At 34.9% G+C, this 14,262-nt stretch overlaps 1 protein-coding gene across 12 annotated transcripts in view; it reads left to right on the forward strand.

Annotated features, from left to right (window-relative positions):
* PTPRD (protein tyrosine phosphatase receptor type D) overlaps positions 1-14,262 on the forward strand; it is a 506,304-nt gene that overhangs the window by 312,751 nt on the left and 179,291 nt on the right. For 9 of the 12 annotated variants that reach the window (XM_059656673.1, XM_059656670.1, XM_059656671.1 and 6 more), the window contains 4 exons: positions 6,234-6,367; positions 9,071-9,215; positions 12,581-12,886; positions 13,794-13,987. In XM_059656673.1, coding sequence (XP_059512656.1) covers positions 6,234-6,367; positions 9,071-9,215; positions 12,581-12,886; positions 13,794-13,987 — 779 coding nt within the window. The remainder of the gene's footprint in view (positions 1-6,233; positions 6,368-9,070; positions 9,216-12,580; positions 12,887-13,793; positions 13,988-14,262) is intronic. The other 3 variants (XM_059656678.1, XM_059656679.1, XM_059656682.1) reach the window with 1 other exon arrangement.

Raw genomic sequence — 14,262 nt, forward strand, 5'->3', positions numbered from 1 at the left:
TTCTTCTATACACTTAGATGAATGAATCACAAATGTATTAGAATAGTCATTCCCAATCTCTTTTAGACATTTTCTACATTAAGATATTTCCAAGAACCTTTCATAATAGTTGTACTTTTAATACCCATTGATTGAGAAGATATATAATGACATAATGACTTGTGCCTGACACGATCAATAGGCTAAGAAAACCTTCCAAAATAGCACAAGGATTTGATCTGTTCTCTAGGCTTAATTAACAAAGGCCATTTGATGTTAGTGGATAACTGCCAAATACAATGATGTTAGACCCTGATATAATGAATGCTGAGCTACTCCTTTTTCTTGTTGCTGACTAGCTAATTCGTAGGATCATTGTTTGGCAAAAACATAAGCCATTATGAAATATTTTAAGGAGGTTCTATAAAATTTAAAAACATGATTATTTTCACTGCAATTTTATCTTTCTGTGAAAATTTACTGATTGACAATATGCACAATTTTCTCATGGGTATTTTAATTTCATATACACAGATATAAATTATGTGTTCTATATCTGAAATGTATTCATTTCATTTTGGTATCTTCAATTCCCTGACACTACTATTTCTATTTTTGTTTAAAATCAGATTCTTGAGAAACAGTATTTAGTAACAAAGTGAGTTTAAGAGGGAAGTTATCACTTTTGTTCTTAAGTTTATGTCATCCATATTAATATAAATAGAGGATTGATATAAATATAAAGCTTAGTATATTTCTGGTAATACAGAAAATCAAAATATGATCTATTTTATAGTTAATATTTCCTCTTAAATACAAATAGTATAGTTGAAAATATTCAGTAATCTTTACATGGTTTTAAATGTGAAAAGATTTTAGTTAAAATAATTATTTTCTTGACATATGAGCTAATGTTCCAAATTTTCCATACCTTTGATTTCTGGCATTCTAGTCATTTTATTTTATTTTTAAATACATCTTTATTTATTTCAGAGAAGGAAGGAAAGGGAGAGAGAGATAGAAATATCAGTGATGAGAGAGAATCATTGATTGGTTGCCCCCTGCACACCCACACTGGGGATTAAACCCGCAACCCAGGCATATGCCCTTATCAGGAATCAAACCTGGTACCCTTTGGTCTGCAAGATGATGCTGTATCCACTGAGCAAACCAGCCAGGGCACATTCTAGTCATCTTCAACTAGTTCACCTTGAAAATGGCCATTTACAAAGGAAGTATTTATTTTGTTCTAGAAAAAGCTCTCCACTATTAGAGAACATTTGGGAAGGATGTCTACTTCTGATGTAGTTTTTATTTCATAGATAGTCATAATTTAATCATAGGGTAACAAAATATTTTATAAAACTGCAAATAAAATTCTGGTAAAGAAATATAATAAATTACATATTAAACCAAATGCACTGAAGTAAATGTTGTTTAATGTTCTAGATCTGTTAAATCCTGTCTTTTTTTCTGAACTTTCTTTAGAGAACATATTTGACCTCTAATTCTTCTATACACTTAATAGATTTTGGGAAAAGTCTACTGATTTATATATGTGTATCTTAATAATATAGGTCTTTGGGAGGAAAATAATCATATATATTTACTAACTAATTACTAATGAGTATTATCAATCTTAAATATTTTTAAGAAGGTAATTCTACTACAAATTCTGGGCATTGTAAAATTATTATAATATAAAACTATGGCATTTGGAGACATTGTCCTTTAGCTTTCCAGAACTTTAAAAATCATTTTATTAATATATGTCAACAGGCCGTCTATGTCAGCAAACCAAAAAAATACTGACTTCCAATAGCCAAAATTATGAGCCCAATTTAAATGCTTTCTATAAATACTTTAATCTACGAGTTAAGGAGCTCTGGATGTAAATACAACTGTAATAAAATTTAACTTTTTCTTATTTATATTTAATGGCAATTGAGAGTAAGATTTGTGCAAGTGCTTGTGTATTAGGTGATTATTTTGTCAGTAATGTATTTGTGGCACTTACAAATCAGACTCCTCGTTTTGAATTTTGTTTTACTGCCACTGTAAGTCTGACTGTTGCTTTTATTGTTTTAAATCATTTATCAATATGTTAGGTACACACATTTTGAAATATGTGCCTTTTTGTAGTACTAGATATTTTAGCAATACTGGGCTTTCTAGTCTCTTTGGTAATAACTCATATTTATAAATGGCTAGATGAAATGGTTGTTTAGCTATTTCACATGTGATAATCTTTTTCTCCTTAGGTATATGCCCTACATTTTGCTCAAATATTGATCTCTTCTAATAATATTATCAGCATTTCAGATGACATGTAAATTTTTTTTCCATTTCTTATTTATTTACATTCTCTGTTCTTGAGTTGCCTTTACATATTTATATAGAGTGTAATAGTACTACTGCTCAAATACTTTACATTTATCACTGGGATTATAATCTTATTTTAGGTAATTAATAGCTCACATTCAAATTTCCTTTGGACATTAATAAATCAAGAAGAATATAATGTTGGTACCACTTTACAGAACATAAGGATTTCTTACATATAATTTTAAAGAAAAATTTGTATTTCTACTTTCATTTCCTCTTTTTACATCTAAACTACAAATTTAGTTATGGCCAATATTATTACCTTTCCCTTTTTAATATGGAATAATTGCAGGCAAGTTTCTGGATGGATTCTTTTTATTTGCTCATGAGTTACTCTGAACTTGAGATTGATTTTCCCATGTTCAGGTAATTGGTGAGGTAAATGCTACAACACAGAAAAGCTCTTAAACTAAATAGATATGGCAAACAAGAAGCGAATGCTAGTAAGTTTGAGGTATAAAGACTATGAGAGCATTAAAAATGTCACATATATGTGTGTTTGTGTAGCAGGGCATAAAACACAAATATTAACATTTCTTAATAAGAACCTCTGCAGCCACAATATTTGGTATAAAATTCCAGTTGACAAATGATGAAGCATTCCTGTGTCTCCAAGCACAGAAACTAACTATGACAGTTTGGAGTCCCCTAAAGTATTTTTTTATGTACATATATTATCATCATTAGGACAAATATGATTGGGGAATATAAAAATAAATCTATTCATTTCACAGCTTTTTTTCTTACCCATTGAAGCCTCAGCTTCATTGTGGTGGCTTCGGCTATGACTAAAGAACCCTGGGGATGCAATCGCTGCAGGAGAACCCCCAGTTCCCGAGAAAGTCTGAGTGGTGGCACCTTAAGGCCTTCATGAGCATAGACCCTGATATAATAAAAGATCTTGTAAAGTACAGGTTCATTTGCTGGGTTTCATAGCAGGCACATTTAGCCCCATACAGTGTTTTAAAATTCATTTCAATCAATGTAAGTAATTCCCAGTTGTTAAAAACGGAAAGGTTTTACCTACAAGGTTCATTATCTCCGCCCGTTGAAAAAAGTCAGAAGCTCCAGCAAGACCTGGCCCATATTTCAAAAGGCAGCAATCTCCTGGCTGAGCCTCACCAGCTCCTTCAGGTGGGCAGGCGCTCTCTGCTCTCCATTGACTTCAGGCCCCAGGTGGCCTCTGCCCTCATTCATCTCAGTGATCTGTCTGACACCTCTAGGCAATCCTGTTTCTACACAAGTTTAAAACCCACTAAATGAAATTACCCTCCAAAATTATTTCAAAAGGAAGGAGATGGTGGGAGCCGAGGAGGAGTTCCCCTTAAATATTAGTGTATGAGACTTTCCATTAAATCCTCTGGCCACTACTTATATTGCTTAAGAATGAAATAAACAGTACACCCTCTGAGACTGACATGCGTATTTGATCCATTATTTAGAAGGAGTGGGCTCCTAATAGAACCAAACAGAATTAGAGAATCAGAGGAAATTTGTGTCACTAAACAAGGATAAAACATTGAGACCTATTGGGAATTTGTTCAAGACAAATTAAAAGCAAGAAAATAAACAGTTTAAGTAAGAAAAACTTAATTAGATTTCTAAGATGTTTTCAATCAATGTCACTTAATTTATTTTTAGAATTTGGCAGGGAGGAAATAAGTAACAAGTAGTTATGATCCTGAGAGCAGCCCTTTAATACTGTCTATGTTTTAAATTTTTGCCAACACTCTATTTTGGTTTGGTTTAAATCAGTTATCACAGGCTTTCTTTTTTCCCAGATTTGTGCAAGTTTAGAGGAAGAAAAAAGGGGATAAAAATAAAGAAAAAGAAGTGATTGTACACATGTGTGTGTGTGATGTGTGTGTGTGTGTAGTTTTAGGCTGAGAAGCCCTCTCATTACCTGAATGTTAGAATCCAATCATAATTTCCCCACCTGCCTGATAGCTCTTGGTGTTCATTGTTGCTGCTGCCAGTGCTTTGATATTAATGTTAGAAGTAACACATTTGCTATTTGTTTTGTCCTTTGCCTATTTGTTTTTTATTTCCCTCTGTTTCTCCTTCTCTTTCTCTTGATCTTTTATCTTCTTTTGTCTCCACCTCTCAGTGTGAATGATTGTGCTCGGTCACCCACTGGGCAGATACTTTAAAAAAAGAAAAAGATATGCTGTTATCCTGTTCAGAAAGTACATTCCTGGAGGCATTAAATTAATGAGTGTCTCAAGGCCTGTGATATAAAAAGGGAGAGGAGATGATAAATGCAATTGGAAATATGAAGCACTGATTATTGGTGGCCTTAAGCATCAGTCCAAACATGAATGTGTGTGGTTGCTTGCACACACACTCAGAAACAAACACACACACATACATGCACTCACACAGACTCACAGGTTCACAGAGCACACAGTGGAATAAAATGATAGAGATCCTAGAAACCATTTTGCTAGATCCCCCTCTTTTTAAACAGAAGGCAGTTTTTAAACCATACTACAGACAGATGATTACAGAAGGAAAAGAAAGTAATACACTTTGTTTTACCAAAGACCGTCTTTCTTGTGAAAATGGTTTGAGGATTATTTAAGAAATTGATTCTATACATCATTTTACAAATTACACTATTTTATATGTTTTTGGATGTTTATGCTCATTTGCCAAAAGATGCTTTAGATGTTTTTTTTCCCCTCTGGTGTGAAGTATATGTCATTGTTCTTAATTTTTATTAAATATACACTGAATTTTCATGTGAATTTGTAGAAATATGGACATCTCTCTAGCTGTGACACTTTGAAACACGCCACAATGTCAGGGCCACAATTACTCACAATTGTTAATGGCCATCAGAGCATGAGCGACAGCCAATCAGAGCAGACGCTGGCCAAGAACAATGTGAGGTTAGGTGTGCTAGTGATGCCCTGAAGTGCATTTAGCCTTGTGCATAATAGATGGAGGATCTGATGGGAATCAGGGGTTAATCTGGACATTGGGATTAGAAAACGTATTCTAACTCTGGAGTAAGGTGTTTTCAACTGGATAGATGTCCCATTCATTATTACATCTGATACATAGCTCCCTCAAATTGGCTATTGCATGGGTTACATGACTAAGAAAGAATTATAGAAAACCTCTCTTAAATTACTCTGTTTCTGATAATAAGTGTGTTCTACAAACTTTTACATTTGTGTAGTAATTTAGCTCCGTCTCACTATGGACAATATTAAGTTTATATTAGGTCTAGTGTATTATGTCATTTGAAGTCCTTTAGGAATTAGAAGCAATTATTTGTAAGTGATAGCTTTTTATCTCTTTTTTAAAATATCTTTTCTTAAAATGTAGGTTGGTAAGTAAAAAAAATGCTAAGTGATTCTGGTTGCCTGTAGGTTTGTTAACATAGTGAAGGTGGAATTTTATAAACCTAACTGAAAATAGCTTTGAAAGCTCAATGCAGTGCTAGAGAATAAATGCCCATTTACTTGCAAAACAGCAATAACTTTTATGTATTTAGCACTCGTTATGATTTAGGCAATATTTATTGCAAGTGCTTTATATATAAATCATCTCAGGGATCACGTGCAACACTATTATGAAGTAAGTAATTGTATTATTTGTAAAATTGAATTCAGAGACTAATATATTCTGCGTCTGGTATAGATATTATACCACTGAAAAACAAGGACAGTATTCACAATATTGTTTGTGTTCCTTGAAGGAGGAAAATGACCTTTCTGTACACAAGTTTACCTGGACGTTGTAAGGGACCTAGCACCCCATTAGGTGGAGACCTTTTGAAGGTTTAAGTAAATGCACTAAAGAAAGAACTAATGACTATTGATGCTGATGGTTAACCTCAACCCTTTGCCTCCCGTTTTCAGTACCAGGGCAACCGCTAAACTTCAAAGCAGAACCTGAGTCTGAAACGAGTATTTTGCTCTCTTGGACACCTCCACGTTCGGACACTATCGCCAACTATGAGCTGGTCTACAAAGACGGGGAGCCCGGAGAGGAGGTAGGACCTTGCTTCTCGCCTTTGGAATCAGTCACTACCCTGAGGCATTACTCCACTTTTGAGTGCTTACCCACGTCCTGTAAAAAGGTCAGGTATCTATGGAGGACCTTGGTAGAAGAGATTTATGCATCAAAAGAGACACTTGACCAAAAAAAATAGCAAGGGTATTTGGAGACTTGCTGGGGGGAGGGACAAAACAAAACAGCTGTTGCCCTATTGGGACTGTTTTCTACTCAAGTTTCCATGTTATTTATGGAAGTATGAAGTTATAAAAGAATATAACCCATGAGACTTTGGGACTTGCTTTTTTTTCTCTTCGGCATTAAAGTTCTTAAGTCACTTAAGTAGACATATAACTCAATAAGTCCCACAGCTTTGAGTAGGTGAATTTGTTCAAACTGCTTTTAGAGAAAGATGCCCCAAAGCAACTATTTTTATGCCAAAAATTATGATTTGAAAGTGGGCATATATACAGCTTGAGTATGGTATGCAAAGAAAATAACGTAGATTGCAGAAAGCTGGATATTGTTGATAGTCACTGAAAAGAGAAACAAAAATCAGAATAACTAATACATATATGAACAGGCAGTGTTCTAAGGGGTTTCACATACATTTACTTATTTAATCCTCACAACAGTGCTATGGATCAGTCTCTCCTATTAGTCTATTTCACATATCACAAAATGGAGGTATAGGACGAAGTTAAATACTTATCCCGAAGGCTCATGCTACTGAATGGTAGAAATAGAATTTGAATCTAGGCACTCAGTTATCAGAATGTTTCTTAACCACTAGATTATACTCTATCTTGGGTGCACTTTGAATAGATTATAGAAATCAGTTATTAACATACACCTAACATTTCCAGAAAGGGAATATATTATAGTAATGGATATGTGTCTTTCGTTAATGTAAATTCCAACAGGGAACATTTAGACAAAATGTTAGTAAAACTATATGAAAGCTCAATCCACACAAGCCCTTTTATTTTACCTCTTGACATTCTTTATCTTCACAAAGCTAAACAGCCCCTAAGATCTAACAAGGAATACCGGTTTTGAAACACTCACGTACTAAGTGAACTACTATCAATTCACTTGTTGGTCACCATTTTGTATGCTATAATAAATTATTTTCTACTGTAAACTTCTATTTTATGACGTCCATTTGAATTGAGCAGAGCCTCTACAGACCAGGTTCTAAATGCAATGCCTTTAGATTTAGCTAACAAAGCCAAAATGAATCAATCACTTGGAAAGTTATGTTATTTATACGCTGATATAACTTAAAATACTCATAACTGTGTCTGTGTTTAATAAGATATAAATCAGCATTAAATTATTTAAAATCGTAACCACTACTCAACCAAGAAATAGTGTAAAAACAGCAAAGAGAGTGGCCGTTTTTTTTTGAATCTATGATGCTTGAATGTTGGCACACCTACTCTGCTTTACAATTGTTTATTTAGGGAATACCTTTTTCCTTGTTATTTGGTATATCTAAAATTTTAAAAGCTTTTGTATTTGCAAGCCAGAACACCCTAAGGATGTTTTCTCTGGTTTTATATTTGAATTTCTCTTGAATGGTTTCTGTTTGGGTGAACAGCAAACAGTATTTTATAAAAAGCCTAAGATTATTTATGCCATATTAGATTACATTTTAGAATGTATTTTAAGGTTTACTACAGGCTAATGTTCAATCTGAGATTGATTACCCATAGACAGGTATAGTTTTGCTAAAATGCACAGGCAAATTTCAAGCATGAATAGAAACTATAACTTTTTTTTTTAAATCCTCACCCATGGATATTTTTCCATTGATTTTTTTAAGAGATAGTGTAGGGGAGGGAGGTGGGGGAGAGGATAGAGGGATAAATATCAATGTGAGAGAGTCCTTGGTTGCCTCCTGCACATACCCCAACTGAGGCTGGGGATAAAGCCTGCAACTGAGGTACGTGCCCTTGACCAGCAATGGAATCTGTGTCCATGGGCCCACACTCTAACCATGAAGCCAAACCAACCAGGGCAGAAATTATAACATTTAATTAAAGAAATCGTATTGCAGAAGTCCTTTATGATGTTAAAAGTTACAGAAAAATTGTGATTTTCTTTTCTAGCTGCAGACTCTATATTCCCAAAAGAAAGGAAGTTTCAAAATTATTTTAAAGCAATCTAGATTTCATATAAGTGATCCAGCTTTCTTTAATAACATCTGATGTTTATCTCATCAGACCTTGGCGATTTTAGTTCTCTTTTATAGCAATCTCTGGAAAACTGTGTACCAGTTCTATTGTTACTTTTTGGCCATACATTCCTTGCCCCTGTTTAGAGTGCAGAAAGTCATGGCACATGAGCTAGACATTTCTTCAATGGTAATCACACATGTTGGTCATACTGCGCTACCAGTTTCTATTATGGGCTAAGTCACAGCTACACACCTACCTGCCTTAAGGGTAGAACACATCGTGGGTGACAGCTTCTGGGTCTCCCCTTTATCCGGTGCATTTGGAGAGCTGTATCATCATTGGGAAGATCCCTGGCTTACCCTTATTCCAGTTGCCTTATTGGTTGTAGAAACTTGCCTTTTAAATGCTGATATTTTCATTATGTAATTTCCCTAGTAGAGTCCTTGATACTCTGCTGCTTCTGTGTCTTGCCCCAATCTTAATGAAGATGACTAAGTTCTGTTATTACTTATCTACAGCAACGAATTACCATTGAGCCAGGGACGTCTTATAGACTGCAAGGGCTGAAACCAAACAGCTTGTACTACTTCCGTCTGGCTGCACGCTCTCCTCAAGGCTTGGGTGCTTCCACAGCTGAAATATCAGCTAGAACCATGCAGTCAAGTAGGTGTCTCTCTTTACTTCCTTCCTGCCCTTTTTTTCACTAGGAGGTGTTGCCGGATTTTATCCCCACCAGCAAACAGAGCTGCTAATTAATATGCTTACTAGTCAGCAGTCTCTATGCTAGCAAGCTTCCAACTTTGGGGATTAGAGTACAACCGTGAGCTATGTTGTTTTCAAATTTGGTCCAAAATAGCAGGACCTAAATTGAAAGACCTTCAGAGAAATTGAGAGATGAGAAAAGTGGGTGAGAGGAGTTAAATCAAGCCCCATATTATGCATATAACACTGCATAATAATCAGAGGAAGGCTTAGCAAACGCAAGAGGCAGCCAAAAGACCAAAGTGTTACCTTTTTTTAAGCACATCGGTTTTAACTTTGCTAGCAAATAACTCTTCATTTCACGTATTTGTTCCTACTCAGAGAAAAAGCTGAGCTCTTGTGACTAGGTTGTCATTAACTCTGCTAGTAGTACATGCGAAAATTTGGAACATTCACAGCAAATCTGTATCTGGACAAATTTAGGAACAATGGAATAATCACAAGTACATTTGCAATCCTAAATTCTATTTTGTTTCTTCAGGTTCAATTTCATTTTGGAACTGTTACTTTGAGAATAGTTGTGTTTATCACAGTGAGGGTTCATTTTATCCTGGGCAGATTGTTAAGATTGTTTTTTGCAAAGTCTTATATGGGAGATTGTTTTTCATGGAAAGTTTGGTGGCTTAGAATACTATTTGCTCTTTATTGATAAGTTTCTATAATTAGTCATTAACCATTTACCTTGAGTTGAATAGTTTTATAGAGTTATTTCTTAGATTTTTTGATAATTTATAAGTGATTTTGATATAGTGACATGCAATAGATAAGAATAATACAAATGTATTACATTTTGTAAAGAGGGTGCTATATTGACTTAATTTTTAGATCCATCACCAAACATAAAATTTATGTATTTTAAAATATAAATTTTCTTTCATATAAGCAAATCTTTCATATTTTATTCTTCTTTGGAAATCTGGCATCTTTCAGGTTTTTTTTTATAGTAAAAATCATATTCTTCCCTTTTTCAAAACATCATAATTCATATGAAAAGTATTAGGAGCCTGTGCTTAACTGATTAGTGGTTATACTTTATTCCCATAAAATTGTCTTTCTCTTCAAATCTGAAGCATGTTAATGCAGTTTAGTATGTCTGCTTTGAATTCCAGCCAGGCTAATAAGTAATATTGTAGAAGATAATTTTTTAAATCAGATATTTAATTAAAAGGAATTGACCATGCTCTAAGATTGTATTTTACAAATGACTTTTTTGCATACATACATACATATGTACTTACATAGGGACAGAATAGACTTTTTTATAACTATACAAAAAGCTTATATTTTCTTTATTAAAAATAATAGCTTCAAATGGTATTGAATAGAAGGTCTGAAGGTGGCAATGTCATGAAAACCAAATCAGCTTTTTAAAAAGAATTACAAATGAGACCTTGCTGTTACATGAATAACTCAATTTATTATGAATAATGATGATGCCTTTAAAATAGTGTTATAATTTGAAGTATAAGTTCCTGTAGTCAGAATCAATAAAAATGATGTTCTAGTGATTTTAAAAATCTTACTCTAAATTTACAAGCCTTTCAGTGAGGATTTTCTTTGTGTCAGTACAGGGAGCTTTCTTTCCCTTTGAATTATCTATAATGAAAAATGCAATACATGTAAAGGCTGATAATCCTCTAAATCAGTGGCTCTCAACCTTCTGGCCCTTTAAATACAGTTCCTCATGTTGTGACCCGACCATAAAATTATTTTCGTTCCTACTTCATAACTGTAATATTGCTACTGTTTTGACTCGTGATGTAAATATCTGTTATGCAGGATGGTCTTAGGCAACCCTTGTGAAAGGGTCATTCCACTGCCAAAGGGGTCGCGACCCACAGGTTGAGAACCGCTGCTCTAAATGGTTCAATAGACCTGGCACTACATAAGATTAAGACCCACAGTGTCAAACTACTGTTTGTACATATTGAAATACAAACAGTTAGAAATGATTTACTCATTAATTGTACCATAAATACTGCCTTAAAAATATCTATGTATGTATGCATGTCTTATCCCATTTGTTTGTTTTTTTAGGAACATATGTTATTAACTTTAAAAATAATTTATGATAGCACCTGTATTGGTCCTTATTGCTTTTGAATTTTTTTCAAGTGATGGTATGTTTGATTAATGTCATGGAAAGTAATTGCTCAGAAGGTGACCAGTTTATTTTAAAATGGGCAATAAGAAAGTTTATCTTGTCACTCCTTTTGTCAACCCTACTTTATACGAATAATTATATAGAAAAATGAAAGGAATTAATGTACAAAATGAAAGATAAGTCATACCTTTTCCAGATGTTTTGTGGGTTTTTAAATGGTTCTTTTTAATGGCTGTGTTATTGACATTTTGTAAGAGATAGATGATGATTATTGATTTTACCAAAATTTGCTGGTGGAATATAATTCTTCACTAGCAATGGTGTCTCACGAAGAGTTATAATTTTATAAAAAGCTGAAAGCTGATGTAGGGTAAGTACAAGTTACAGTCAGAATCAACAAGCCTGACATTGCTCTCGGGTAGGTAAATCTTGAACTATGCCTTTTCCTCCTTTATTGATTCTGCATGCTCACTGTACACGGGCTATGGTCAATGTTAGGTTAATGCTTTTCATTAAAACTGGTCAGGCACAGTCAGTTTTTCAGGTAGTCAGAGGGAACCCTTTTATGTTTGTTGGGTTTTTATTTCTTTCCTTTAAAAATAATTGGAATTGTGGAAGGGAATCTAGTAGTTATTGCAGCTTTTCACACTAAATAAATAATGCTTTCATAAATGAATGCTGTATCGGAATTGCCTTCATCCTGGAATGTAGAAATGAAAGCTTGAAACAGCATCTGTGAAGCCTCATCAAGATGCTCATTAATATATCTTGCAGTATTTGCAGCTTTTTTGAAGTTGGGTAGTCTGTGTAGTAGGGCCGGGGACTACTGAGGGATTGGTTTAGAAGAAGAATTTAAATTGCAGGTAGGTAATTTTATTGGAGGCTCTATTATCTCCAGGTTTCATGTTCACATATTCCCCCCACTCATTATTTAACATTTGTTTCTGGTCATTTATTCATTTTTTTTGGTTTGTTCATGTGACTAAGCCAAGGTACATAATTTATTTTTAAAAATTTATTTTAAGTTTCAAAGCCTTGTTTTTGTTTCATTGCCCTTAATGTTCGTTTATTTATTTTGCCTTTTCTTTTGTTTTATCATTTTTTTTTCCAACCACTCCTGTCCTTTCACTCAAACCCTCCTTTAACTCACTACCAAAATAAGAGCCGTCAGCTCCTCCTCAAGACATTAGTTGCACCAGCCCAAGTTCCACTAGTATTTTGGTAAGTTGGCAACCTCCACCAGTGGAAAAGCAGAATGGCATTATTACTGAATACTCCATCAAGTACACCGCAGTGGATGGAGAAGATGACAAAGCTCACGAGATTTTGGGAATTCCTGCGGACACTACCAAATACCTTTTGGAACAGCTGGAAAAATGGACTGAGTACCGGATCACTGTGACAGCCCACACAGACGTCGGCCCTGGCCCCGAGAGCTTGTCCGTGTTGATTCGAACCGATGAAGATGGTATGTTGCCTCTGCTACGTCCGTTTGCTCCCTTCTGACACAGTCCTGGTCTGCTGTCTTTTGATAGGCTAACAGTACCCCATTTTTCTCTGCTCATCTTTTTTACCCAACATCGCTCTAACGTCACTTTTTGCCAAAGACCTGTCTTTCTTACAGCCTGGGCTTTTTTTCTTTTTTTTTTTTTACTTTTGCTTTTAATCTGAACACAATAATTTGCTTCCCTTTAAATGGACAGCTGGCTCCTATGACCTTGCAATCCAGGCTCTTCCTCTGTACCTCCATCTAACGTCTTCCGCATTTTCCTTGGCTTTTTTGTAGCCACTTTCTTGGCATTTTGAAGTTAACTTTTAAAAACGGCCTTCTTGTCTTCTTGTTGCCTTTTTGTCTTGCATATTTCAGCAGCACTGATGCTCCACATTTAAGTTTTGGCATTTGTTGTATGGAATACCTTTGATATGAGAAAAAAAAGAAGAAAATCCATGTAATCAAGAATCTTTTTTTTTTCCTGCCAAAAAGAAACCTTTAAAAAAAAACACACACAGCAACCAACAACCAGTTTTTGTTATTATTTCAATGCTATACCTCTTTGTGCTTTAATGCTTTGAACCTCAAAGCATCTTCCTTGGCTTTTGTACATTTTTTACATGTTTTTCTATTTCTCTGATACTCTTTTTTTCTTCCATACTTTTTTTTGGCATCGGTCATGTTTTTTGATCTTTTCTTAAAAGGTAGAGCAGATTGGTTGAGCATTTTCATTGGTTGAAAATGTCTGTATTCCACAAGGAGACAGAGTGGGTCTTGCCCATTTTTTAAAAAAGAAAAAAAAAACAAACCTAAGTAAAGAAAATGCTGTGACTGGGTGGGACAAGTGCCTATAATTTTCTTTTATCCAATGATGTTGTTCCAGTTCCTAGTGGTCCTCCTCGCAAAGTCGAGGTAGAGGCTGTCAACTCAACATCTGTTAAAGTCACATGGCGCTCGCCCGTGCCCAACAAACAGCATGGCCAGATCAGAGGATACCAGGTGCATTATGTGAAGATGGAAAATGGGGAGCCCAAGGGCCAGCCCATGCTGAAGGATGTCATGCTGGCTGATGCACAGGTGAGGCTCTGGTTCGGACCTGTTTCTCTAGGGTGCTTTCCTTAATCTGTCACTTGACATGGGCCCCATGTTGATTTTCTTTACGTTTTAAAAACCTCGTACAGCGTCCTGTCCATAAGGGGCCTATGCCTTCTCAATCAGAGGTGCCATCAAGTGAGACAATAAATTGTAGTGAAATGACACAGATGATTAAAAACATGTTAACTGTTTTCTTCAAATGCAGGCACTCAGCTCTCCATAGCTGTATCTGAGTTTGCCTTTCTGACCTCAAAATG

This window comes from Myotis daubentonii, chromosome 11, assembly GCF_963259705.1.
Source record: "Myotis daubentonii chromosome 11, mMyoDau2.1, whole genome shotgun sequence".
Classification (NCBI taxonomy): Eukaryota; Metazoa; Chordata; class Mammalia; order Chiroptera; family Vespertilionidae; genus Myotis; species Myotis daubentonii.